Source organism: Dermacentor variabilis, chromosome 2 (genome assembly GCF_050947875.1).
Source record: "Dermacentor variabilis isolate Ectoservices chromosome 2, ASM5094787v1, whole genome shotgun sequence".
In the NCBI taxonomy this organism is placed as follows: Eukaryota; Metazoa; Arthropoda; class Arachnida; order Ixodida; family Ixodidae; genus Dermacentor; species Dermacentor variabilis.
Window position 1 is genome coordinate 91,247,030 of NC_134569.1, and position 27,746 is coordinate 91,274,775.

The following is a 27,746-nucleotide window of genomic DNA, read 5'->3' on the forward strand; positions in this document are numbered from 1 at the left end:
CTTGAAGAGTCGTTCGCATAGCATTCAACAGATGGTAAGAGCGATCATTATTAGCTAGACTTGGCACACGACATATCGCTGCGGCAAGTTCGGGGTGCGATCATTACACGGGAAATAAAAAAATCGAATTTTGACAACAAAATTTAGGGGTGCTATCATTACGCGAGTGCGATCATTATGCGAGTAAATACGGTACTTACAACCTGCACCCTGTTAGCTGCAGCAAATAGCAGACAGTGTGTCACGGTATCCTAAAATGTTATATTTCAAGAAACATAGCTGCATTAAACATCTTTAGTAGAGCTATGTGAATATTCGAAACTTTCGATAACGAATCGAATAGTGTCCTATTTGTAAATATGAATATTTTTTAATAGTTATTTAATATTTCGAAGCATCAACCGTCGGCAATAAAACGTAAAATTGGAGCAAAAGTATAATCAATTTCATTCACAGGGGCATAGTACAGGCACAAAATACAAGAGCTTATGTAGTGGAGCAGGCTACGTCAGCCAGACAGCCAGACTTTACCAGCTATACACTGATCACTTGAACTCTTTGAAAAGCCTTGTGCATGAAAACAAGCTGCTTAATATGAAGAGTGTTAGTGTAACAATGAACTCATGTGTGTGTAAAAACACTAAAAATCTGCAAAGGAATATGCTACAAGAATTGCTCACTGCTATCTCACAAGTCCATTTGTGTCAGGGAGCATAAGCAAAGAAACTGGTGTCTCTACTCACAGCATTTACGACAAGATCTTCACGAGGGTCTGCATTGAATTCACGCTGCTGGATGAAGCTCAGCACAGTGATGCCAACCTTGGACGCATTGTAGGCAGAGTGCCCCCAACCCTTCTCATCATTCTTGCCCTCTTTTGCAGCCCTGTTAAATACAGTAAATGAGTAAATCACTGATCAGCTTCTTTGTGTACAAATAAGTCACCTTGTGAAACAAGCTACAAGCAAAGGCCATGTCATTAACAAAGCTACAAGGGTAAACTGCACGCCTTGCTATAACCTAGTGAAACAAGAACTCACTGCACAAACTCCTTCATGAGGCCGCACAGTTCCTCCAGAGTAATGTCAGGGTTCTTGAGTCTCCTCTTCACCTCATCTCCAGGAATCCTCTTAAGCATGCCACACACGCTGCTCAAGTTCACCACCCTGCAGACATAGTTACCATAAGTGTTAACATCAAATAGGTAAAAGCCAGAATGATCATGTCTGGGTGCTTTCACATTGACTATCCCTTGTAAAGTTGGCATGGCTGAGGTTCGAACAGAGAGCTTAGGGCCTTCAGCACGTTTAGAAACTGGCTGTAGAGCAACTGCACATTACACTCAAATACAGATTGTTTCAGCGAACACTTTCAAAAATCTTTTAAGGTTGCCTGTGGCAGATACCACAGATCTAGTTCATGAGCTGGTCTACTCAAAGCGGTGGACAATACTTGCACAAAAAATTTAGATGCAAAATCGCCTAATTAATAAGGATTTACTTATTAAGTTTTAACTAATTACATTATGGCCCATATTGCAAATTATAGCTGTGGAGTTCGCAAGGCGGATCCAACGAATCTTCAAGATGACACCAGTGTCAAGATATACCTTATCTACTCGCATAATGATCGCACTTTCCTGTAAAAAAAAAAAAATTGCCGGTAATTCAGGGGTGCGATCAATGTGCAGGTTAAATTTCCAGCGAAAAGAATTTTTTTTTTTTTCATTCCGCATTTGCTGCGGGAGGACAACAGGTCAACAAACAGGTGGCTGCCACTGTAACAGTGCAGGATACCAAACCAACATGACGGCCGGCAGAGCAAGCCGAACAGGCCAAATGCAATTTTTTTTTTCGTGAGTATATTACGCGCATTGAAATAGTTTCTTCCATATCAGTAATGAATGATATCGTTAATATCAGCCAGTCTGCGGCAACAACATAGCCATGTCCACTTTGAGGGCACAGAAACAGAGATGGCCGTGCTTAGCTGCCAGTGCCATAGAAACACATGGCGGGCATGCTGCGGAAACTGCTGCATTTGTCTTCACTACTATCCTAATACGGCATGTTTCCGCTAAGGGTGGGCGAATATCTTAGCTGTGTTACAAGTGCCGGCATAAATAGGGTACACTTCTAATGTATCAGTGTAAATGTGGCTACGATCGTTGCCGCTCGCGATTTGTTGCATGCCCACGAGTGCAGACAAGAAGAATCAAAAGGCGCCTTCGTTGTTATTGTTGTTGACCACAATCATTATAAAGCCTACAAATAAAGAGGTAAGGCAAGTTTGGTTGTAGCTATTTTTTTTTCATGGAAGTGTGGAAAGTGATGAAAGGAATAAAATGCGGCATCTGCTTAAGAATGTTTGGTGCGTGCAGACCGCTTGGTATGTCTTGAAGAGTCGTTCGCGTAGCATTCAACAGCATTCGACAGATGGTAAGCGCGATCATCATTAGCTAGACTTGGCACACAATATATCGCTGCGGCAAGTTCGGGGTGTGATCATACACGGGAAAGAAAAAATTGAATTTTGACAACAAAATTCAGGGGTGCGATCATTTCGCGAGTGCGATCATTATGCGAGTAAATACAATAAATTCTCAAACTTTACAGAGAAATTCATAGATGTTCCAGTTAATTTGTAAACAAAACGCTGTTTCATGCACTGAAGCACACAACTAACTGGAACGCCAGTGCATTTCTCCGCAAAGTTCGGGAATTTATATCTAGAAACTGGTGTCGTCCTGAGAATTCATTCTAAGTGGTTCCACCTTGTGAAATCCACTGCTAGAATTTGTAAATTACAATATGGGTCATAAGATGATTACTTAAAAAGTTAATTAGTGAGTTCTTGTCAATCAGTCAATTTTGCATTTCAATTTTTTGTGCAAGTAGTGTCCGCCGCTTCGAGTAGACCGGCTCATAAATTAGAATTGAACCATCTGCCACAGGCAAGTGTTCGCTGAAACACCCTGTATACAGTACAGTTCGAATACAATAAAATTTTGCTCTAACAAAGTTTGAAGGGGGAGCCAAAATAACTTTGTTATATCTGTTATGAAAACAAGCAGAGCTTGAAAAGGGCTTAGTTGGTGTAGCTTCATTGTTCTGTTGCACTGTTGCAGGCACAGTGGCACACAACGTTAGTGAAAAACAACCAACACGTGAGAAGTTAAACACAAACTGTCAACCGAGATTTATTCAGACAGAAAGACGAATATATAGCTGTAAATGCTATCAGCAGCTGCGGTTTACATGCACAAAGAAAAAAAAAAGAAGAGTGCTGTCACGCTTATGTTGGACAAACAAGTCGGCACTTAAATGAGAGGCTCAGGGAGCACAGATATACAAGCCTAGTTAATGCATCGGGCAACATAGATGCACGTCGCACAAAATGTGGTTGTCCACTGTCTGCTGACAGCACGGAAGTTCTGCTCAGAAGCAAGAATATAGTGACAAGAGAGATATGGGAAGCCTCTTTCATGGTTGCAGCTGGTGTGAAGCTTGCATGAGCAATCCGTCAGTGTGACTCTGTCATTTTCAAACCCAATTAAGATAATATTGCTTTCATATGATCCAAGCTGGATGTGCATAACATCTGATTTTTCATCTTCTGTGTTCTTTCTTCTATATTTATTTATTCTCTCTCTCTCTCTCTTTTGCACATGTAACCCGCCACTTTTGATGGGGGTATACAACAGTTATAAGGCAGTAATCGATATATTCATCATCATTCTGTTGTGCTCTGGAAGGCGTGGTGACACACGAAGTTAGTGAGAAACAAGGAACATACGACAAGTGAAGTGCAGGCTGTCAACTGAGTTTTATTGAACTTTAAAGAAGTATTTATGCTCATAACTGCTTTTAGCAGCTGCAGTTTACATGCAGAAAAAGAAATACAGCCTGCTGAAACGATCATCAAGGAGGCTCGGTCGGCTAGTAGTAATCCTGCTGGCCTTGTCGGAAGTCTGTTGCATCGCTGGCACTCTCGGCATGTCTTGACTAATGGGCAATGTTGTCGGTGAGGCACAGCCATTAGTACTTCTCTTGTACAGTACAACCCCATTCATACGATTTGGACAAACAATAATGAGAAAAAATTTACGAACCAGGAAAGTATATGATCCGAAGTAACTAAAGAGACGTATGATGGACTCAACTATTGTTGACATCTACGTAATGCGAAGCGTCGCTCAGATCGTTGTGGCACAAGACACCGAAGCACGTCGAGCTGGTGGCGCTCTGGTGGCACAAGATGCATTTTGCTGTTTCCCTATTGCGTGGTGTTTTAAGAGGGCTACAAGAAACCAAAATGAGATCGAGCTGGTAGGCAACATTGGATGCCACCGAAGCGAAAAGTGATGCCCGCATCGCGCCGCCTGCAGTAGGGAACGGCGGCACATTTGGATTATCGCCTACTAAGGGTGTGAAGTACGCTACCAATGGCATTGCACACCATGCACTGTAACATAGATAGGCGAAGATGCTTATTGCAATAGGTTTGGTGGCGACAGCTGTGAATACGGCATGCGACAACGCCGGAGAAGATTTGCTAGTACCGACACAAGAAATTGAGTGCGCGCCGGCGTTTTCCTGTGATACGGGCAGGCGAATATTGCAGCGATGCTTCAGCGGCGGGCACCTATATACTGTTCTCAAGCTTGTACGCGTCATGCACTTTATTGTTTATATGGGATTTAGAGGCTGGAAAATGAATCATACGATCACAATTTGGCGAGGTGCAGAACGTTGGTGCCGAAAAATTGTGTTTTCCGGGAACGTATGGACAGGTAAATAACATAAGCATAACTTTATTGGGTCATTTTTGTGTTTTTAATTGCGAATGTTGGCGCTGGGAAAACTTACGTAATGGAAACATATCAACGAGGTTCTGCTGTACTCTTATGAGCGTACGAGAAGACACGAGATGTCCGGCTGTCTGATCATCGTGCATTGCACGCAGGGCTACTGGCCAGAATGCTACAGGCACTACGAGAAGGTAGTTTGCACGGACTGGGGAGAAGTTCTTTATGAAGGTGTGGTTCTGTAGAGAAAATGAAGACAATCCACACCTAAACACCCATTCGGGAGAAGATTGGTCTTGCCTTCAAAGTACTCAAAAAGGCTTCCAATAGATACAGGTATGCTGGCTGCAGTTCGGCAAAGTCATTGCTGCTTATTGTCCCCAGGAAGGTGTCCTCGTCTCGGTCTTCTTGCGATGGCGGGTCGATGGGCTGCAAGACAGGCAATCGGCATCAGAATGTTTCCGTCAGACTTGTAGACCACGGTGACGTCAAATTCTTGCAATCTAAGGCTCCACCATGCTAGGCGCCCTGAAGGGTCCTTTAAATTTGCCAGCCAGCACAATGCATAATGGTCTCTCACGACGTTGAAGGGCCGACCATACAGGTAAGGATGAAACTCTGCAGTAGCCGAAATGTGGGCAAGGCATTCTTTTTCCGTCATGGAATAACTGGCTTCTGCTATCGATAGTGAACAGCCAGCGTAAGCCATGACTCTTTCAAGCCTGTCTTGTCTTTGGACTAGCATGGCACTGAGGCCTACGCTGCTTGAAACGGTATAGTTTCGGTATCGGCGTTTTCGTTGAAGTGGGCTAGTACTGGTGGTGACTGCAGGCATTGTTTAAGCTCTTGAAACACTTCGGCTTGTAGCACTTGCCCCTTCAACTCGACGTCCAATTTCATAAGATGGGTCAATGGCTCGGCGATGCGAGAAAAGTCCTCAACAAAGCACCCATAGAAGGCACAGAGGCCAAGGAATCTTCCCACTGCTTTCTTGTCAACAGGCTGCGGGGATTTTGCTACCGCAGCTGTTTTCTGTGGGTCTGGACGGACTCTGAACTTGCTAATGACATGGCCAAGGAACACGGGCTCTTCATACGCGAAGCCTGGATGACTTCATTGCCTCAAGAACAGTTCCTAGCTGCCTAAGGCGATTGTCAAAGTTAATGGCAAAGACAATGAAGTCGTTCAAGTAGACAGGACATGTGTGCCACTTTAAACTTGCCAGGACCATATCCATCACAAGCTGGAATGTTGCGGGTGCTAAGCAAAGGACAAACAGTATGACCTTGAATTGGAAGAGGCTGTCAAACGTAATAAAGGCGGTTTTTTCTCTGTCCCTTTTGTCAACTCTGATTTGCCAGTAGCCACACTTAAGGTCAATAGACGAGAAATATTTTGCATCGCAGAGTTGGTGCAGTGCGTTGTCTATTCGAGGGAGGGGGTATACGTCCTTCTTGGTGACCTTGCTGAGGCGACGATAATCGACGCAAAAATGCAGACTCGGATGGGAGTCTGCATTAATTCTTGGCAATTCTTGGTAATTCTTGGCATGCAGATTCCAGCAGGTTTTATCAGGTGTCCTTTAGCTGTTCAGATTTGAGGGCCTTCGCATAAAGTCTTGACTTTCTTCAACTAGGCAGCGTACTGTTCAATCATGACGCAGTAGCCGGCTCCTGAGTCCACTAAAGCTGCGACTGAGTGGCCGTCGAGAAGTATGTCGAGGTAGGTGGTTCTTTGTCTTGCATTACGGTTTGGTCACAGTGTTGCATCATGGCTGCATCGCACTGTCCTGCAGTTGGTACATCACGTCGTCAGGTCTTTTGTTGATGCATTCTTAGGTTCCAGGCTGCATCAGGATAGCAGTGTGTCATTGCTACATCGTTGAGAAGGTATTTTCAGCATCTTCAGTGGCGGAGGATCTTCGGCATTCTGACGTACAGCTACCACACCTTGTTGCGGCTAGGGCGGTGTTCAGGGCATAGAATCCATCAAGCCCATCGACTACGACAACAAGTTGTAGAAAATGAAGGAAAAAAGGTTTATTTAGCTTAGTTACATGGCTCCAGTGCAGAAGCCCACACCATGCAGGAGCAAGTTAAACGTCTCAGTTTACATCAGGACCCTCTGTCCGCAATCTCAAAAAGTATCTGCTTTTTATCCCATCGGCTTCCTTATGCGAGTCGACTAGGGAATCTGAAGATTTTCTAGCAGCAAATCACCATCGTTGACTCCGCTGCGATAACACGCCCATGCTATCCATAATTTGCACTAACTCCGCCTTGAAGAACCTTGTTTAGAATTTGTACAAGAAAGAAATCATCAGGCGACGCGTGGTTCGTTCGTCGTTGCCCACCCCCTCTTTTGCTCAGTCTGCCAGGGAAAGGGCGGCTGAGGTCTTTTCGTGGAACCCTGAAACAACCGGTTTACATGCTGTCTTGATGGCTGGATATGTGCCGAGGGATGGGTGGCGATTTGACTCGTCTAATTAACTGCGCCTATCCATTCGTTGTCGTGGTTCCCTACCGTTCATCCTTTTCTCTGGTTTCCAGGTAATGGTGGGGTGAGCACCTTTAGTCATTGTCGCCACTGCATTGACGTCTGACGTCTGGATAGGAGGTGCGGTGGTTTGACACGTGGCATACATTCAATTAACACCCTTGGTGGTGTTGCAACGTAACAACCTCCATCGGTTGCTGCTTTTAGATATTTGGTTTGACTCTGAGGAAATAAACTAATGATCAATGCCTAACATTCTATACGATGACCTACCAGAAACAAGTGTTTTAGTTTATTTTTCATGAGCAGCATGCATAGAGCATGTACAGGAACAATGTGCTCTCTCATCTCCTCTGCTTAATGCCTGAAGCTACTGACATTCCAGTGTAACAGTGTAGATTGCAGCTCAACAGCCATTAGATCAAGGATACTTTGTATGCGAGCACAAAAGTATGCCATGGAATATCCACAGCAGTAGCTACGCAACATCTTAAAACACCAAGTGTAAGGCCTCTCCAAGACAGTGTTTTTAAATTTCGAGTCCTATGTGTAGTGGTTAAGAAGTACTGCAGGGCTTCAGCCCCATGCACAACAAAGAGGACAGCACCAAGGATATTGCAGCAACAAAAAATGACAAAGGACCCAGCAGGTTTAGCTAGAAGGAGCTGGCAATGATTGCAGTCATGATGTGTATTCGTATCAGTGCCCAGTAAGATTCTCAGTTTTATCCAGGTATCATAAGACTCTGGGTGAAACCATGCTCTTAAAATTTTTCATGGTCACAGAGAGAGAGAGAGAGAGAGGAAAGGGGAAAGGCAGGGAGGTTAACCAGAGAAAAAGATCCGGTTGGCTACCCTACGCTGGGGAGAGAGGGGAGGGGGAGGTAAAGTGGTAACAAAGTAGAGATAAGGACAGGAAGGAGCATAGACACACAATCACAATCGGTCACTGTCACCGAATGCTGTCATCGCACAGCACAGTGACACTTGCAGCTCTATCAACATCTGTTCAGGCTACAGCCGAACAGATGACAAAAAGGACAAAGTGTTAAGAGCAGTAGCAGAGCAATGGGAGGTTTATGTTTAAAAGCAAGATCTCTATGATCACCGTCACAGAGCAACTATTTATCCCTGCAAGTAGCTCATTTATGAAATCATGGGAAATTGCTTTGCTGGTACAGAAAATTTTGTTATGCTTCAAGCTCCAAGGGAAGTGTCAATGTTATGCTTCCAGCCTTTATGATGGCATAAAAGAAATGCACTCGGAAAGTTCAGTGTCCTGGCTAGATAGACTGTGTTCAATCAAACAACATAGATTGTGTTCAAAAATTTTTACTGTGGAATGAGCGATACAGACCTGGCATGTGGGCGCAGCAAGGGGAACAGCTCCTTGCACACATTGAGTGTGCCAAAAAAGTTTGTCTTCACAGTGACTTCTGCTTGCTCTGCAAATGGGGCTGTAGAGCTGACCTGCATTTAAGAAATTACCATCCAACGGCTGTGACAAGATGACCAATTCTGGAGTAGCAACTCCAGATTGCCTTAGAATGTTCAAAAAGCAGATTCAAATAAACCTGTTATGCAGTTAATGCTGTTGAACTTTATGCCTTAACTCTCTCTTCTCTCTGCCTCTATGCCACAGAAGCTGGTGGTGGTCTGCTGCTTGTACACCAGTATGTAGGTCTATCCACTTGTATGATATCCCCTAATTCTGTTTCAGACCATAATTTATTCAAATGCAGTTAAAGCTTCCTAGTTCGCAATATTATATATATATGTATCTTTTTTGTGGTTTCACGTGCCGAAACTACGGTCTGGTTATGAGGCACACAATGGTGGTGAACCACCAAGGGTTCTTTAACATGCGCCTAAATTTAAGAACATAAGCACTCTTGCATTTCGCCCCGCTTATATTTGGCTACCATGGCTGGGGTCGAACCTTAGATCTCGAGTTCAGCGGTTCAGCACCATAGCCATTGGGATACTGCGGCAGGTAGCTTATGGAAGTTTGAATTACTGAAAGGCCACCATAAATTTTAGTCTCCAATACAGACACACACATATGTATATATATAAAGAGGGACTCGCCTTGAAGGCAATGCCAGCATTGTTCACAAGTACATCCAGGCCACCATAAGTTCTCTTGAGGAAGTCGCGAAGTCTTTTAATACTGTCAAGGTCATCAATGTCAAGCTGGTGGAACTTTGGGTGCAGCAGCTGCTTGTTGAGCTCAGCCACCGCTGCCTTCCCACGCGTCTCGTCCCTGGCTGCACAGAAGAAATGCAATACGGCTCTCTTGCACAAATAAAATGGAAATGTATCAGAGACATAAAATTCACCGTTAACTAATCCTATATCCTATTTCATACACGAGTAAGGGCATATATGTCTATCAGGTCAACCAAAGATTTATCTTTGTTTTGATCAAGAAGCTTTCCTTTGGTTGTGGTTTAGATGTTATCAAACCACACAAACTTGAACTGCACTGCTTGTGTTTTTGTCGCTACTGCAGAAAGAAAAAAAACCACCCTCTTTAGCGTGTGCTTGGTGAGCACTGACAACGTTGTAGGACAGATGCGAGAAGGAATGCTTAGTCTGGCCACAAGAAAGCAACGAACAATCCAATGCAAGCGCACCAATTCGAGTGGCCCATGCAAGTGAGCAACGCCTTCTCACAGCCTCTTATCAATCTACGAGACCAAATCACACAAATGGGAATTCCTTCTTTTCTCTTTGAGCAGGGATTCCCATTGGCAAAAATGATGAGGCCAGCGACACCTATAGAGTTTCTCCGGCGATGGTTATTCCTCCAGTCAGAGAGAATTATGTCAGCGACAAAGACGAATCAGCAAGTGCACTTGTATTCGGCTAGACATGGAAAAAAGTGTCTGCTTCCCAAAAAAGGATATTCATTTTAAAGTAGTGCATCAGATAAGAGACATAACACAGTATGCATTTAGTAATTCGATGTAACAGTAAGCCTCGCACCTCTTTGTCATAAAATATGACATTATTAATGCAAGGTGTTACGGATCTGGACCTATTTACCATGGAATAAGTGGAGCGATGCATCTCTACGACAAGCGGCCAAAGTGCACCACTTGCCCTTGTGACTAAAACATGGTACATCACACATTGGAAGCACAAACATATGCATAGAACTTGTGGACATAGCCATATGTCCACAAGTTGTAGCTGTAATATATGATGCAGCTGCTTCACAGAAAGTGTCGCAGATACAAAACTGGACTACAAAAAGCACAGAGTGAGACTTCTATAAGCGTGCTACTTGCACAGCGTCTGCAACATTGCTTGTGAAGTATGAAACAAAGCATAGCAATACACAACACGCTGCATTTCTAAGTGGTCCAAACTTGCACAAACCCCTGTATTGATAACATGGACGGAGCGTCGCTCTGGCCCCTGACAAAGCGCAAGAAGGAATGGCATCGGAAAAGGCATTGCTAAAAAATCGCAGTTCAGAAGTCACGCAAGGAATATGTATTGGCAATACTTCCACTACCATGGCAATATGCCTGACAGGCTACGTGGAATGGATCCATCTAATCAAATACCCTTAAAATTACAGGATAATCCTTCCGAGTCTTGTCAAGATCATATTTAGTGAAGGGCTGGAGGAGTACAGTCAACCACAAAATTTTATGCAACACGAGGGGTGAGAAAAAGCTCAGTATCTGCACAGCCTCACAATGTAGCCTAGTATTCACATTTACAGTCTCTACCACTATATGTGAACAACTCGGTGATGTTCGGTTTTACTGTTTACTGATTACTGCTACAGGCTGCTCGGAAAGTGAACATTTTCCTCAATATTCTGTGGTCTGTAAGCTTTTGTGGTTGACTACACTTAAAGTGCAAACCTCTCCTTCACACACCCCATTTCCCTATCGCATCCCCTCTAACTCCTGATGCTAGAATCAAGCGGATGCCACCATCTCCCGTTACAAGATTTTTTTAATAAAGAGAGGTTTTCTCTTCCTCGATAAGCGATCAATAACTGTTAAAACACTGCAGTAAGGGCCACTGAGGTAATTCAAAATCAAATGAAATCAAGTTGAGGATTTAACATTCCAAAGCAATGCTCGAGCCATGAAAAACGATTGTGGGGGCTCAGAGTTAAATTAAGATGCCTGGGCTTATTTAACATGCATCTAAATCAATTACACAGGCATTTTATAATTCCACAACCATCAGAATGTGGCTGCAGTTGGGCAATCAAACTTGCGACCTCATGCTCAGCAGTAGGACGCCATAGCCATTGAACCACCACAACACCTATCGAGATCTCTTATATTACACATTAAGATATCTGACTCCCCTCTCGTTTTATGCTAAGAAATAATTGCTATATATACTTCATAACTCTGAAGTATGCCACTGTCCACATGTTAATTTTAGCTATAGGTCTTAACACTTAAAGAAATGCCTATTATAGATAATACACTGCAATAAGCAACCACTACAAAAGAGACTCCTTTTTGAATTGGAGTACCTGAGAAATGTGTCACTTTACTTTACCGGGCATGCATGTGCCATATATGTACATATGCACATATATACCAGAAAAACAGAAAAATATAGCCAATACATAGGATGTTAAATGCAAGCATGCAGTATTGTCAACTTCAGCTCTGGAAACATTTGCTTGTTTAAACAGATTACAGGTGAGTTATCACACCTACAGCTCCTGAAATGTTAAGTAAGCTACAGCAAAAGAATCTCCAACTGTAAAACAAGACAAGAATTAGGATGTTATTAAGTGTACAAAACAATCTTTTTATGCATTGGGCACCACATAAAACAGAAAGCAAGAGAAAAAAAAAACAAGAAACACAAGAACAAAGAACACTTAGGAAATAGCAAACAGAATACACACTATCATTTTTCTTACTTTCGCAATGGCGCATCTTTAGTCAAAAAAATCTAGATTACGAAAACATGTCTCAAGTCACAGTATGCTTTATGCATAACTGATCCGACAGAAGAAAAACACAAGCAGTTTATCAATGTACAGTGCTATCTTTAGAGGCAAGTTGCCTACAGGAGTTTTAGCAAACAGCTAAAAGTAACTACACTGTCTTTTGACCATCGCTGTTAACCTTGTATTTATTTCCAGCTCATCAGATATACTAGCTGAATTGTCTCAAGTTTCATAGCACCTCTCCTGCAGAACAGTGGATCTCCGAATTCTATAAATTTGCTCTTTGCAGTTTGATGCAATATTTGGAGAAAAAAACTCTGACAATAAGATATCTTCTTGTACTCGAAAAGTTAAAATTGAAAGAAAGTAATATGATGATATTTATTGAAAAATAAAAAGATGGCCATATCACACAAACTCTTTTTCATTATAGATAAATGAGAGCCTAAACCTGAAATCCACGTGTACGCAGCGAGCCACTCACCAGTCAGAAAAACATCTCCATCAAACCGTTGACACAGGAACTTCACTATGCTGAACCCAATGCCCTTGTTACCACCTGTAACCTACAAATATACAAAAGTGCAGTTACCAATTCCTCTTACGACACATCCATAACAGAGACAGTTGTGTGAAAGACATTTTTAGCTGAGAAGTATTCCTTCCCAAATATAAACATAAGAGACATTGGAAATGTTGCACAATCATAGATGAATGACACTGAAATATGAATGTCAACACACAAAAAAATATGTGGCTGCGACGCTACACACTGTTCTTACAGCACGATTGCTGCTTATCAAGTCATGATGATCATGAATGACTGTCAGAAGAGATGATAACACTGTGAGTCTGACACGTGTTTCATTTCTTCACGCCAGTACAGTTGGTTGGCCAGGAAAATATAGGGCCTTTTTCTTTGTGGATGTTTACATGGCAGCAAGCTTGACAAATAACATAAATATGAGTGCCTGGTGGTGGGCTACATCGATAAGGCTTTCCTATATTTTCATAATTATTTTTTTTGTATTATGAACGAGTACTGCAATGCTACACTACTACCCTCCACACGCAGTCTGCCAAGGTTGCATTATCTGTGGACGTTGTGTATATCACCTGTAATGGCCGTCTGAGTTTTTCTACTAACCAGGCACCTGCTCCCCTATTTCTGATAGATGCTCTTGCTGCCTGCATCTGATTGGCCGGGCGGAATGCCTAAATTTTCAGGAATGCAGTATTCAGACGACAGAACACCTCTTGTGCATCTGTCTGCGATTTGATGTACATAGAAAATTGCCGACAGACATCTTGTCAAAATTTGTCGTTGCACCATTGATTGAAAAGGTTCTACTGGGACCTTCACCTGATCCTCATCATCGGCCTGATAGTTTGAAGGCTCCCAAAAAATTTTTGTATGAGAGCGGACTGCACAAGCGACCTTGAAGTGTTGGAGCATGCAAGATTTTCACCACCATCTTCATCCTCATAATCAATGCATTGTCGATTCTTTCTTTCTACAACCATTCCACTTCCCCCAATGCCGAGTAGCAAGTCACAACATTGATTCAGGCCAACCTCCCAGCTCTTCTCTCAGAATATCTCTCGCTCTCTCTTGCACATAGTAATAGCAGAATCCTTCAAAACTGGCAATAGTCACAAACAATGGCGTGGGCATTGCTGACATTTTTTCTCATTTGAAGTGACAGTTTTGTATGTTGTATATGTTAATATTGTTTGCCGTTTCAGAAAAAAGCTGTTTTGAGAGAATTTTCTTTATTATATGAGAAAGTGATGCTTTTGTAGATGTTAGATGAGCACATCAGACGTGGTCGGACAAGAAGATTTATGTAGGGCATGGGACGATATTCTGGAAGGACTACAGGCTTCCGGCGCAGTGAAGCAGGTGGCGCATATATTGAAATTAAATCTATAAGGCAGAGCGCCTTAGCAATCGCGGTTGAACGCGAGTGACTGAAAGGGCGCCGGCGACGAGAATACGCCGCGCTCCCTTAACGCGTTTTACGCTAACCTAACCTAACGGTAACTTAACCTAACGAGGCCGAGACAAAGTCAATGCTCGCGACGTAACCGTTGTGAGAGTACGCTGGTCACCCTAACGCCTTTTACGTTAACCTAACGTAACCTAAGCTAATCTAAACCTAACATAAACCTAAGCTAACCTAACCTAACGTGGACGAGACAAAGCCAATAATCCTCACGGCGTGACATAAGCAATCGCGCTCAACCGTGGTTGCTGAGGCGCTGTGCGTTTATTTTACTCAAACGGGACCACTCAAAAATCTTCCAGAGTAGTCCGGGAGAGATCGCTCGCCCCCCCCCCCCCCCCCCGAGAAAATCAATTACGTTCTTTTTTTTTTTTAATATACAGTGCCGTAAGGCACGACGAAGTTTTAATCCGGCATGGCTGACTCAGCACCAGCGCCGCACGCTTGAGAAAGTCTATCCGACGCACCTGGGGCGTCAGTGCCCGCTGCTTCACCTGTTTCACCGCGCCGGCAGCCAGCGTCCGAGCGTAAACAAACTCGACAAAGAAACTCCACCGTAGCGCCTAGGCGGCCCCCAGATGTTCTATGTCGCACGCGCTCTTACTCGCGCCTACGCAGAAACGTCGAGCGCCGCGAGAAACGCCACGCCCCGCTTTACCTACCAGGTCCGTGCGGGTACAGTGCACTGTAGTGCGGGTGCCGCTACTAACCGAGCAGCGGCACCCACTTGAGCTAGAGTTAAAACACCGACCGGCGCTCGCGACGCTTTTTTCGTGTATTTTCTGTAAGAACGGCCCATACAGCAACTGGTTGCTTCTGAGAAAGGGTAATGGGTAATCTTACCACTGCGACTCGAGATGACATGGTGCGACGTTTTGAAATCCCGCTTCGCAAAACGACGTCAGAAGGCGAAGTCACAAAACCTCGCGGCAGCACGTATTTCGAGGTGACCTCGCGCGAAGCAACGTGCGGTGGGTCCACGTCAGAGCATAGAGAAAGTTGAATTTCTTTCTCTACGGTCATATCATGAGAAGCCAACAAACACTGACACCAAGGGAAATTACTTGTGCTTAATAAATGAAATAAGGAAACGATAAAACAATGAAAATTAAATTAAGTTAAACCAGCGAAATGCGAAGGTTGTGGGTTCGGTTCCCACCTGCGGCAAGTTGTATTTTCGTCCACTTTAATGTCCATTAATTGATTGTTTCATTATTTCATTTATTAAGCACAAGTAATTTCCCCTATGTTGTTCTTGGTGTCAGTGTTTGTTGGCTTCTCATGATATGGCTAATAAAAGTCGGGCCTCTCGGTTAACCCCTTTTCTTCAGGTTTATTACATAACGAGGGTCTCGAATCCGGCAACATTGATGCCTTCAGGCAACGTATATGGCTTCATTAGCCCCAAGGAGGTTATATAATTTAACCTCCGTGATTGCACCCGACATGGAGGAAGGAAACTGTCTCCTTCCTCCGTGACCCCGATATGGTGGCTAGAGGGGAAGGCGTCGGCATCGGAGCGACGGAGAGGCAGCATTTTTTCAGGACGATGCGGCGGCGCTGCTATCGGCTTCACGATGCCTCCCGTACGCTGGCCAAGGTCCGCTGCGGTTATTTGGGTCCGCTGTGAAGTGCTTTCTCGCTCCGCGGCTTCTTGGGGCGCAATACCTGCATCGGAAAATCATTTAAAGGCTAGGCGACTTTATCACCGCAGCTGGCCTAACGTACTATGTGCTAAATTTTGGTCATTTTATCGCCGCGCTTTAGCTTCGCGCTCAGTGCAACACTTTTGAAACTCGTAATTGCACCAAACAGAGAAAGCTTCCGCAGTAGGCGATTGTTTGCAGTTTGCCAGTGCCGCTTTTACATTTTGAGGGACTATTAGGGGGTGCCATATGCAGTTCTGTCTGGCGTGACTTTATTAGTGTCTTGAGCTACAGGCGCTTGTCCTAATCGTCTACTGCAGGGTTGGTGCGCGCCTCATCAGTTGAAACGGGCCGCTCGAGTGAACCATGATTATTTTAAAGTTTAATTTTGCAATGAAAGGTAGAACTGTAGGCACCAATGGTCAAAACTCAGCATAATGAGAGCGCTAAGGGAAATTTGGTTTCCAATATTAGAAACCATTATCTGAGCGGTATTTAGTACCGCTCAGATAATGTCAAAAATGCCTTAAAAAAAAAATAATATTTATTGTTAATAAAGTAATACACACGACTCTATATACATAGTTGTTAGCTCTCAAACAAACAATATGACACGAAATGGAGCGCAAATCCAATATATGATGGAGGTATATACCCAGAAATGGTGAACAAGGTGCAGTGCAAACAATAATTTGTCGGGTGGGAAATTCTGTTCAGATATTCAGATATTTCTGGGCATACAATGTGATGTACGTGAACAATTCCTGCTTCACATATACAAACGCTTCATATAAAGCGTTTGTATAAAACATATGTTGGTCTTGCTGATACAAACTTTGCAGTTATGCAGTTATGTTGTGCGCCTCAACTTGAGGTACTTCATTTTTTCTCGTTTCCCTTGCTTCGATGCGTTCTCTCCTGCGACAAGGACGTGCAACCTAGTGATGAAAAAAAACCGTATCATTTGGTTGGTGATTTCTACGCTATGCTGCGCACAGCCAACCATATCCAGCTTATTTATTGACAGGCAGGAAATAAGGCCCATGATGCTGTCAGCCTTCAACTTGTTAAAGCTGAAACAATGCGTGAAGGCATCTTCCACCGCAGCAACCAAGTCTTTTAGTGCCTGAGATGGGTAAAGTAGGCCACCTCTATCCATGTGGTTGGTAAGGCACGATTCTTCCGGAAGCAAGCGCGAATCTTTTGCTTAGAACAGTTCAGAACAGCTTACACCCTTTGGAGTGCCCCTTCTGATAACGTGCGTGCCGTTCGTTCCTGGAAAGTTCCGGGCTCGCAGCGTTAAAGAAAGGAAACGCATCAAGGCAGATGACGATTATTGTTGTGTGGCAGAAGGGGCAAGCCAAAGGGTGTAAACTGTTCTTAGAGTGTAATCTCTATTGCGGACATGTTTACTTCCCCCCTGCTCTCGCTGAACTCAAGGGTTTCAAGGAGCCCATTGGTGCCTAAATCGACCGCTGGGCAGATATCTTCACTCACTAATGCTCCATCGTTTCCCTAGCTTTACCGCTGCAAGCACATGCTTCTTCTTCCTTCTTATATATCTCCCTTTATAGGTGCGTGTTCTATCACTATCGCTGTTTCTAGGGTGCCTCGATGCCAGCGCCAGCGCTGGCATCGAGGCACCCTAGCTGTTTCTGCGACATGACGCCACCTTGTGGCGACGAGAAAGAGTTCAGAAAAGCACATATTATTTCTGTATTTTAAGTATTTGCGCCTGAAAACCTATAAAAAACAAATTTAGATTACAATAGTGGCATAGGATAGCGTGTCTACGTTTTCTTATGCGCAGAAAACCTTCTTGTCGGCTTTCCAAGCGTCTTGCTCTATACTCCGTGCTCCCTCACGGGTTGCAAAATCAAGCGTCTTTCCTTTCTTTAGATCATTATCATCATCATCATACTCCACTTTGATGTCTTTGAAGAAGAGTTTGCCAGCATATGCGTGACTTTAGCGTATTTATAGGCTGCTCGCACTTGCATCTTAATGCAGCCCTTAACATCCTGCCCCCCCCCCCTTTTTTTCCCGTTTTTATTATATATTATGTCTAGAGTGTAGGCGTGACGGCATGTAATAAGTGTGTTATACTGGTGTCACAGGACCACTTTCGATCGCAGTGAGCTCCCACAACTTATGCAAAGGAGCCAATCGTGACTGAGTAATATGGTCCCGATCAGACATGATCGTGATCGAAAGTGCACCACCGCTTGACATTCGTATTAAATTAGCAATCCGTAGATGCTGTAGATCAACAAAAAAGATTTAGTAGGAAGTGGCCATTCTGTGGGAGAAAACAAACAAGTTTATTGGTTATTTAATGCAGAAACATGCAGCTATAGAAAGGAAGGGTAACACAGCGCAAATGACTTCACATCGGTTGCACCAAACACGGCCAATATCCCACTGTGATTATGCGCCAAGACAACTCGGGTCAACAACAACAAATGTAATTATAAATGCTTATTTCCCCAGCGGTGTGCAAAGTACACGTCAACTTGATAGGGCTGTGGCTGCCTGTAGAAAAGAAATTTTGTTTGTAGGGGATCTTAATTCGCATCACGTGTCCTGGGGGCTAAAAACAGATTTGTGTGGTAAGCGACTTTGGGAGTGGACTATTGATAGTCACCTTTCATGTCAGAACACAGGACAAGTAACGTTTGCTAGAGGACCCTTCCGTTCAGTGTTAGATTTGACATTTTGTAGCCCTGGCATCAAGGTTTTGTCGTGGGTGGCAGTTGACTCGGCAACCAACAGTGATCATTTTCCTGTGTCATTTGAAATCAATTGTCAAATAACATCTTTAGAATACCAGGCATGCACATTTATAGACCATACGAAATTTAAGACTTTCTTGCGTTCTGCCGTTTCGAAACTTGCCAACGCCAATGATAAGGAAATTGCTTCAACCATTTTCTCAATTCTAGAGGATTCCCGGAAGCAAGCTGAATTCGTCATCCCTTTGGCTAAAGGCACCGCTTGTCGTTGGTGGAATAATGAGTGTACGCGGGACTATAGAAAAAGAAAGGCCGCTTGGAAAATGCTTCTGCATAATCAGTACCCGACAAATTGGAAAAATTATCAGTTTCATGCTGGTGTATTTAACCGTACTGTTAATTGAGCCAAAGAAGAATACGATATTAGACATTACAATTATCTATCTAATTCAAAAAATAAGCATGCTTTATTTGCATTCCTTCGTGCTAGGAAGGTACTACCAACACCCTTAACATTAGATTCAATTGTTTTGACTCCGCAGGAACTGAGCGCCTCCCTAGAAGAGATTGCCAAAGGCCTAGAAAATCGATTTACGGCCAGGCTTCCGGCTATTCATTCTACATTAGATCCTTGGGATGGCTTTACTCCAATTTCCTTAGCTGAACTAAATGAGACTAAATGGGCGCTCTACAATTTCCGTTGAGATCAAAACTGCGGTAAGTTGCCGCGTCTCCTCGCACTCCAAGTACGGCAGACCATTCCTCTCCTTGCACAAAAGCAAAATGATGCTCCCACCTCCAACCTTAGCAGAGCAGCTGCCGAAGACACGTCCTGGCGACCCTTAGTTACTACACCGAAGATTACCAAGATGTTACTTTAAACCACAGAAATCAGTAGATATTTCATTTTATCCTGGAATCAGTAGACCACTAAGAAAATTACTTACTGAAGAATGAGTAGGTATGGCAACACTGTTTATGTTTTTAATACCATGTTGTTAATAATAACAAAACTTCCATCACAGTCACAGTTCTGTTGAGGCACAGTTCCACCACAGTTATCATACCTTTGTTACAAAAAAGCAACTAAAGCATCTCCTGAAAAACTCTATTTGTGTTTGGAAGTTTTAGAATGTTCACCTGATCTTTACAAGCTTTTAGCAACTTCAGTAACTTTGAAGAAAACTGCTTTAACAATTTTCTTGCACTGTACTGAACACTTCCTGACTCTCTCACCAACATGTACACAAAGTAGAACATGATTCCCTCTTGATCACAGTAAACATCATCTTCGTGAAGCAAGGGTGGAAGACTTTGGACAGATGGGCAGCGAAGAAACAAGTGCAGAAGTCCACTTGATGCACTAAACAGTGAGGCTGGTGCACTCTGAAGGGCATACTGCCATGCACAAATGAATGCTGGTTTGGACCATAATAGCGGGTGGCCACCCAGTGTGGGCAAAACACGGCAAAGGACATCAGTTGCGCCAGCACTAGTGGCAGCTGACAGAAATGCTTCCCAAGTTGGTGCAGCCTGCACATGATACTCGATGCAGAGGTTGCCCACCAACTCTAGTGCCACAGCGTTGTGGTTGTGTAAATGAAGGACTGCATTGACAATTTCAGAGGCACCATCTGCATCAAGATCTAAAGACGGGAGTGGTACACCAAGCTGTTGTAATCTGGCTTTGTAAGCCAAAGCTCTCAATTCCTCCAGGCTGGATACACAGCTCTTCGGCGGCAGATCGAGAAGAGTGGGATGTGAGATTCCCAAACCAGCTAGCATGCACATCATGGCGACGACACGTGGTCTCAGCCCAATGAAGCCGTCACTCACTGATGCAATGCAAGAAAGCACTTCCTTCATCTGCTCTGGAATATGCTGCATCAGATGAACAATGGTGATGAAACCTGCAGATCTCCTTGCACTGCCCACATGACTTGCCTCTAAATAAGGTTCCAAGGTACTTTCATCGCCAGTGTATTCAGGGGCTTGGAACCCTAGCCAACGCTTTATAGATTTCTCAAGGAGACCAGAAAAGTCTACCGAGACAACACCATCAGTTGCAGCAATCTGGCTTATGCAGCTGTAAAGTTCTGAGGTATCAGAAAAAACAAGGTGCCACCTTGTATCCTCCAGCAATGCAGCTACAAGGTCTGCTGTTTTGCCACAGAGTGCCAAGTACGAAGAAGAGTTAAAATTGTGCTGCTTGAGTAGTTGTTCATTTCGGTGCTTTATGTACTTCCTTCTAAATTTCATCTTTGCATCACTCACTTTAGATTTTGCCTCGCCAGATGCAAAAAATGCATCGGGCAATGTAGCACACACCTTAGCTACACTCGTGGCTGTTGGGCCTTTTGGCAAGTTGTCTAGAAGATTCATCAGGCATGCAACAGCCTTTTCCTTCTTGTTCATCTGCACTATCAGTCTCTTGACACTTGAAATAAATGCTGAATCTAGTATGTTCCCATTATGCTGTTGTGCACTCCACATCCGAATGGCATTATCTACGGCAATGAACCGGATGTCATCTTCGTTCAGCCTAAGTGTGTCTGCAACATTCAGCCATGCATCTGCAGTTTCAGGGTGCAACTCATTGGTAATGAAATGCCACAATGATGGCTTAAGCAAATGGCGAAATGGTAGTCTTGACTGCATCAGAGACGAAATCTCAGCCACCGGATATTCTTCACACCACACGTCCATTTCGTGTTCTGAAGGAGGGCTGTACCTTTCATACGACTCAAGGAAGTGCAGTATATCAATTTCCCTCTGAACACTGCTGTCTGGTCCTTCTTCAATGGCTCTTATGTAGTCATAGCCAAATCGCAAAACTTCGTAACGGTATGGGTTTACCTTGGTTAGACTCTTCATGAGTACCTTTTGCACCGACACCTTCGGCATTTTCTCAAGCACACGAGAAGCCTCTGCTAGTATTTGTGGCAGGCTCCGCCTCTTAATACAGGGGTCTTCTGCTTGAGTACACAGAAGGAACTCAAGTCTTCGAGAAAGGGACACCTCTATGTTTATGTTAAAGGAACTGCAGTAACTAATGAGGTCATCAACATCAATCAACGAAGACTTCTCCATTTGCTCAAGAACAGACTGTAAGATAGCAGGGTTTTGGTTTGTCATCGCATCTGCAAAAGAAATGTCAGCTTTACCCAACTTCTGGCACCAGTAGGCACCTTTCACGACAGCTCGAAATGCAGCTTTCTGGGCTGAGTCACTGCATAGTTCAAAGCCGACAGTAGCAACAGTTTTGAGCAATCTGAAGTTGCTGTTGCACTGACCAAGAAGCTTTTTCAACATTGCAAGTGCCTTTCGAGGTTGCAGGTTGCACAGCAAGCCCTTCAAGAAAGGCATGTCGGCATGCTTTCTAGCTGAAGCCCGGGTCATGATTGAAATTGTATTTTTGCTGATCTGGTGCTCAGTCACTTCTTGAAGTGCTTTGTGCACTGAGTGTTGCTGTGGGATGTCAAGAAACATCTGGAAAACTGTTGCAACCACAGACAGGCAAAGCTCATCTTGAGATCTCTGGCTAAGGTACTGGCAGGTTGCTTGCAAGTGGAGCTTCACTTCTTCAAGAAGTCCTGGGTGCTTCTTGTCTAGAAAGTTCCACACAGATTTTCCAAGAGCAGCTAGGTGCATCAGCATTTGCTTCTTGTCTAGTGCATACCCATGCCTACTGTGCAGAAAATTCTGTTCCTTGGTCGAGCATACACATGCAGAAACAGTCGAAGAATGGTCAACACTGCCGAGTAGAACTGATGCTTGCATTAAAATGTCGGCCCAAAGAGCAACATTTGTACACTTCTTGACATTGTTAACTGTGGATGCCAGTCCTATACGAGAAGCGATCTTGTGTACGTTAGTAGCTATGTGCAACACATCTTCACACTGACAAAATATCAGGGGCAAGATAACAAGAACAGACTCTCGGATGTAGTGAAGCTCCAGCAGGCAAGTGCACAATGAGTCCACCATGTCATCTCGTTTAAGCTCAAGCACCAAAGTGAGCATTACTTCTATGGCAGACTGCAAATCAAGCTTCAAGACTCCAGCAAGGTAAAGTGCCTTTCTAGAGATAATCTTACATGCATCTTGATCTTGTGCGGGTTCACTCAGCAAGACTTTCTGGAAGCCTTGCTTTAAGACTTCATGCTTGTCACTTTCACAACAGAGCTCAGCCGCAGAAACAGTGATGCCAAAGTCCCTTCTCAGCACCATTCCCTGGCACACCTGACGGTGCAGTGTACCATAACCAATGTCACTAGCACTTGAAGTCTGCTGCAAGACGCTCAGTAAGTATTGCCAGCATTCCATCAGATCAGCAACTTTCGCCTCCGAGTATGTATTGTGACGTTTCAGGAGGAGCTCTGCAAATGACGACAGTCTGGGAGCAACTTTAAGGAATAGCTCCTGTGGGACACTCTGCAAAACCTCAGCAAATCTATTAATGTCGGCTTTCACATAAGCCATTTGCAGGTAAAGCAAAAAGACATCAAGTTCTGACATGTCGCCTAAGTTCTTGGCAACAGTGAGAGCATCCTGCAATGCTTCTTGCTTTTCAGAAAGCAAAATGCATTTTACCAGCGTACTAGTAGTGCTGAGTCCCATTGACCGAAACAAGTTGACATCATAGCTCAACAGAATCATTTTAGCCTGCATTCGATCCCTCTCGTAGTCAATCTCTCTGGCAGCTGAGCCTCTCAGCGAGGAACCATGATCTGCAAGCCCTTGAATGCTTTCACTCCACGGCACATGTGCATGGCTGAGGATCTTCTTCACAGCCACAAGCCAACAATGAGGGTGATCAATAAGTGCTGCTAAGGCAACCATCTTGTCTTCCAGAAGCTCATCATGCATCAAACTGACACCTTTGTAGCAAAGCACTTTGTCAACATAGGACTGCAGCACATTTGAAATGTCCAACCCATTGGTTTCAACAAATTGTATTAGAAATCCTTGCACGAGTGATGCAACTTCCTGCTTTGTAATGGCTTCATCGAGGATTGCAAATGCCACTTCCTGCTTGTCAGTGTTTTGCAGCTCTTGCAGGGTGAGACAGCACTTGTATTTGCTCCACAGAACTTCAAGGTTCTGGAGATCCAAGGAGAGATGGTACAGCTTGCACAGTGCACTTGTCTTGTCCCTTATTCTTTTCGGCACACCATACACGATCAGCCAAGTTTTCAATGGAAAACAGTCTGCAATTGTACAGGTCAATTGGAAATGATCCAAGACGACCTTCACAAGTCTCAGGGCTCCAGAAGGCCAGAGTGACTTATTGCGGAATTCCATCTGCAGAACTCTATCTACAATCCATTGGCAAATGTATTCAAGGCTCTCAGGCAACGAATCAACTATTAGAGGCAGAAAGCTGCCTTTAAGCCACTGTAAAAGGGATGAGAGCTCCACGGTTATTGGAATGGCATCTAAAAGATGCTCTACAACATCACAGCTCAAGCCTCGCAAGAACTCATCCTGATGACGCTCCCAAATGAAAAATCCTGCAGGCATGTGATCATCTCTGAAAAGGACACAAATCTCCTGGATGAGGTCAGCTTGTGAAAATGCAAACCAGTCACTTTTAAAGTCACTGTCACACAAAAATCTGAATGTGGTAGCTCTGTTCAGTAGCAACATAATCTGAGCAGATACGCTATCACGTTCTTCAATGTCACAACCTTCTGCAGACGATACATGTCCTTGCAAGAAAAGGAACAGCTTAGATGCAACAGCAGGTGAGGCAAAAGGTGTCTCAATGCAGCACCTAGCTACCTGTAGGACATCTGGAAGCACCTTCACCAAGTTAAAAACTTCATGGACCAGCTTAAGTTCATCCTCTTCATCCATCGATGCATCTGTCAGCCTAGTACTAAGGCTCTTGAGAATGTACAGAAGGTGGTGCCAGTGAACTTCTTCAACAGAGAGGTTGAACAGCTTTGCAAATTCTTCAGCCTCTGAAAACTTGTTTTTGTTGATCAATTTCATCAAATGATTTTCTGGGAGTGCCTCACTGATTGTCCGAACTCTGAGTCCAGTTAAAGCTTCTTCATTATCAGTAAAGCCTTCAACTATCCAGAAATTTTCTAAAGAGTCGCAAAATGCCATCATGTGGCAGGTCTCGTTAACTTCCAATGCATATTGCATGGAAAAGTCAGGGAACCTGTAGATCTCCAGTCTTCTGGTTGAAGTTTCAGAAATAGCTGTGAGCACCGCTATTCTGCATTCTTGTTCAGGTCCACGCTCGGTTTTTGCGGCGGCTTCTTCGCAGAAAACAAAGTCCGTAACGGTTTTTTCCGACCAAATGTCCTTGATAAGGAAAGTCTTCAAGCAGATGGTGACGAGACGGCTGCCTTCAGTGAGAGTAAGCAGAGTGCAGAGGCTGTCTACTACAACCATTTTACGAACCCGTTCGCCAGCAATGTTATTAAGGATGCCATAAGCCGAACTGTTGGAGTCCATGGGAATGCAGCAAACAGCTCCTTGTCCACCAGTGACCAGCAAATCGTCACCCAACACACAGGCGCTAGCCATTGATACCAAAGAAAGCATAAAGTCATTTCGACTCGCGTGTTGATTAACGTCGACTATGCGGATTTGGAGCGGCGACAAGTGTGGCTGGTCCGCCGATGCGAGCTGCGCGATCACGGCGTCGCTGATTGTGGCTGTTATGACATGGTGTCCCGTTAGCACGCACACGGTGTAGCTGTCACTGTTCTTCTTCACGTCCACGGAACGGAAGAGCGCAGTGGTATCATCATTTTCTGTGCTAGGAACAGGTACCTTGACGATGGACTGGGCAGACTCGACGGTGAATATGTGAAGGTTGGCACTTCTTTCCGCAACAATGAGAAGTCCATCCAGTACGTCGCTGCACAAAGCAACGGCATCGACGGCAGCATTGAAACGCGTAGAGAAGAGGAAGCTACCATGCTTGAATACTTTGACAACATCGTCTATCGCAACCGCAAGATGTTTCTGCGTAACAACGCCCTTCACAGTTGGGTTCACTGCCACGCCAGGAGTGTCCGCACAAATTGTAAACTGTGTACGCACTTCGTATAGTTGAGATCCAGCTTTCTCTTCATTGCGTTGACCAAACAGTGTGGTTTCACCGTCAAAATTAGCGCACACGTTAGACCACATCATTTTACAATTTCATATTTCATCGTACCTGCTCAAAGCAACGCTCGTTGCGTTCGTCTTTTCAACAATTTGGCGCGACAGCGAAATGATACTGATGATAATGGTACAACACAGAAACATTTTCCTGCAAATAGCAAAAAAAAATTTTTTTGACCCTTATTGCTGCTTTATTCCTGCTAAAATTCTGCAGAAAGATCATATTCTCGTATTCTGTATATTTTAAAGAAAACGTCAAGTTACTTACGTCTGCGCCATTAGCGGTGAGCGCTGGCAGTGAGCGATGTCCATTGATACACACCGGCTATGACGTTTCTTGGTCGCTTTCGGCATCTGCAGTAAGACAAAGTACGGCCTTCGAGATTTGTTTTTATTATTTGCTGGCGTTGCGTGGCACACTGACGTGCATATATCGCTTAATCTGTTACTGCTCAAACTTAGCAGAAATTACGCTTTTTATGGCCCAGACCGTTCAGTATAACGACTGGAACTGTTTTTTTCGGTTTGTCAAGATAAAATTTTGAATTTGCCTCCGTCGGCACTCGGGACCCCTCGCAGTAGGTTTGTTCGATCAACGCCTCTTGTTTGATTCAGAAAAAGGTGCACGGCACCTCAACGAAAAAGTGCAGGGGGTGCCGGGCTGCACCCACTTGCTGCAAGGTTCAAGGGTGCAGTCATCGTGGGTGCAGTGCACCGCGGCGGCACCTTGCATTGCACCCCGTTCATTCGAGCACGGGGGTGCAGGGTGCACTGCTGCACCTCGGGGAATCGAGGGTCTAGTACAGAACACCTATGGGTCTAGGCGCAGTGCACCGTGAATAGGTGCAATAGGTGCTATAAACCACCGTTTATAGTGGTATGTACTATGGCGGCTATGCCAATGTTGTTGTCCGCGATGCAGAAAAGCATGACCTTCGAGATTCGTTTTTATTGATGAGAGCAGCGGTAAGCGCAAAACCTTTATTAGAAGAGGTGTGAAAATTAGCGCACATAGGCGAAGGAGGTAAGACAGCTGTCACTACTAACTGATTTATTAGGCATGCGCAGAACCACAGGAACGCATTCGAAAACAGAAAGAAAACCAGGTAATGGTTTTCTGGTTTCATGCCATTTTTTCCAACAAAGCATTTTCTCAACGGCAGAGCGACGTGTCACTGATACATTTTGCTCAGTTTTTCTTAACAAGGTAGGCTTCAAATATTTCCCTCGCATTCTCGTTCTTATTTTTCCAAGAACACAATGCCTTCATCAACTGCCGTTTCACTTAGATATAGGCCTGTTTGCTCAGGAGTACAAAGACAGAGAATAGTTACAAATTTGATTTACGAAGGGCCAAAACACCCACCAAAGATTCTGCAAGGAAGATTGGTACAAAGTCTGGAAGACGAAGGAAAAATTGTCCAAGAATATAGCAATGCCACACAACTTACTTTTGCCACAAACCTTCAGGTCACTTCTGTGAATGAAACGAAACACATTATGTAAAAACAGCGTCGGGGCGGTCTATAAACATGTGATGGTGACAAGGTGTCATATTTTATGCTGCTAGGTCCACTTGGCATTTTCACATTGCTCTTACGAGTTCCATAGTTGCAGATGATCGCAGTTTCTCATTTACAGCAAGAAATCCTACAAGGAAACTGCTTGTGCAGGTTACTGTATGCAGCTTTCTTAAGCATTCAACCCTTTATTTTCCATACGACTACGGACAGCCGGCCTTATTTCAGCGAGAAAGTGAATGCTCTTGAAAGCAAATGAAATTGCTCAGCTGCTGAACACCATAGGCCATGGGCCACCGCAGTTGGGCTCCATTCCCGAAGAATATGAGCAGAAATTCTAATCATAAGTAAATATCTTATCTGATCTTAATCTACCCTCCAAAGGTCTCCCCAGTCCTCAGTCGTGACTCTCTCCCCATTGGTTGTCCAATCACAATGCGGAACGAGCACCGTACACGTGACCAGGC

The 27,746-nt window shown here is 44.1% G+C and overlaps 2 protein-coding genes across 3 annotated transcripts in view; both read right to left on the reverse strand.

Moving 5' to 3' along the window:
- Positions 1-25,846, reverse strand: part of LOC142572295 (carbonyl reductase [NADPH] 1-like) — a 33,740-nt gene extending 7,894 nt beyond the window's left edge. The window contains exons 1-6 of one of the 2 annotated variants that reach the window (XM_075681287.1): positions 25,694-25,846; positions 12,729-12,810; positions 9,391-9,569; positions 8,660-8,772; positions 1,041-1,166; positions 744-885 (exon numbers count right to left, since the gene is read on the reverse strand). In XM_075681287.1, coding sequence (XP_075537402.1) covers positions 744-885; positions 1,041-1,166; positions 8,660-8,772; positions 9,391-9,569; positions 12,729-12,810; positions 25,694-25,786 — 735 coding nt within the window. In that variant the 5' untranslated portion in view covers positions 25,787-25,846. Of the gene's footprint in view, positions 1-743; positions 886-1,040; positions 1,167-8,659; positions 8,773-9,390; positions 9,570-12,728; positions 12,811-15,093; positions 15,470-25,693 lie in introns of those variants that run through there. The other variant, XM_075681286.1, reaches the window with a different exon arrangement.
- rod (kinetochore component rough deal) lies at positions 19,591-25,687 on the reverse strand (the record flags this gene model as incomplete). The annotated part of the gene is made up of 1 exon (XM_075681285.1): positions 19,591-25,687. A coding segment is annotated over one exon (5,973 nt), but the record flags the coding sequence as incomplete, so codon positions are not given.
- Positions 25,847-27,746: the final 1,900 nt, after the last annotated feature.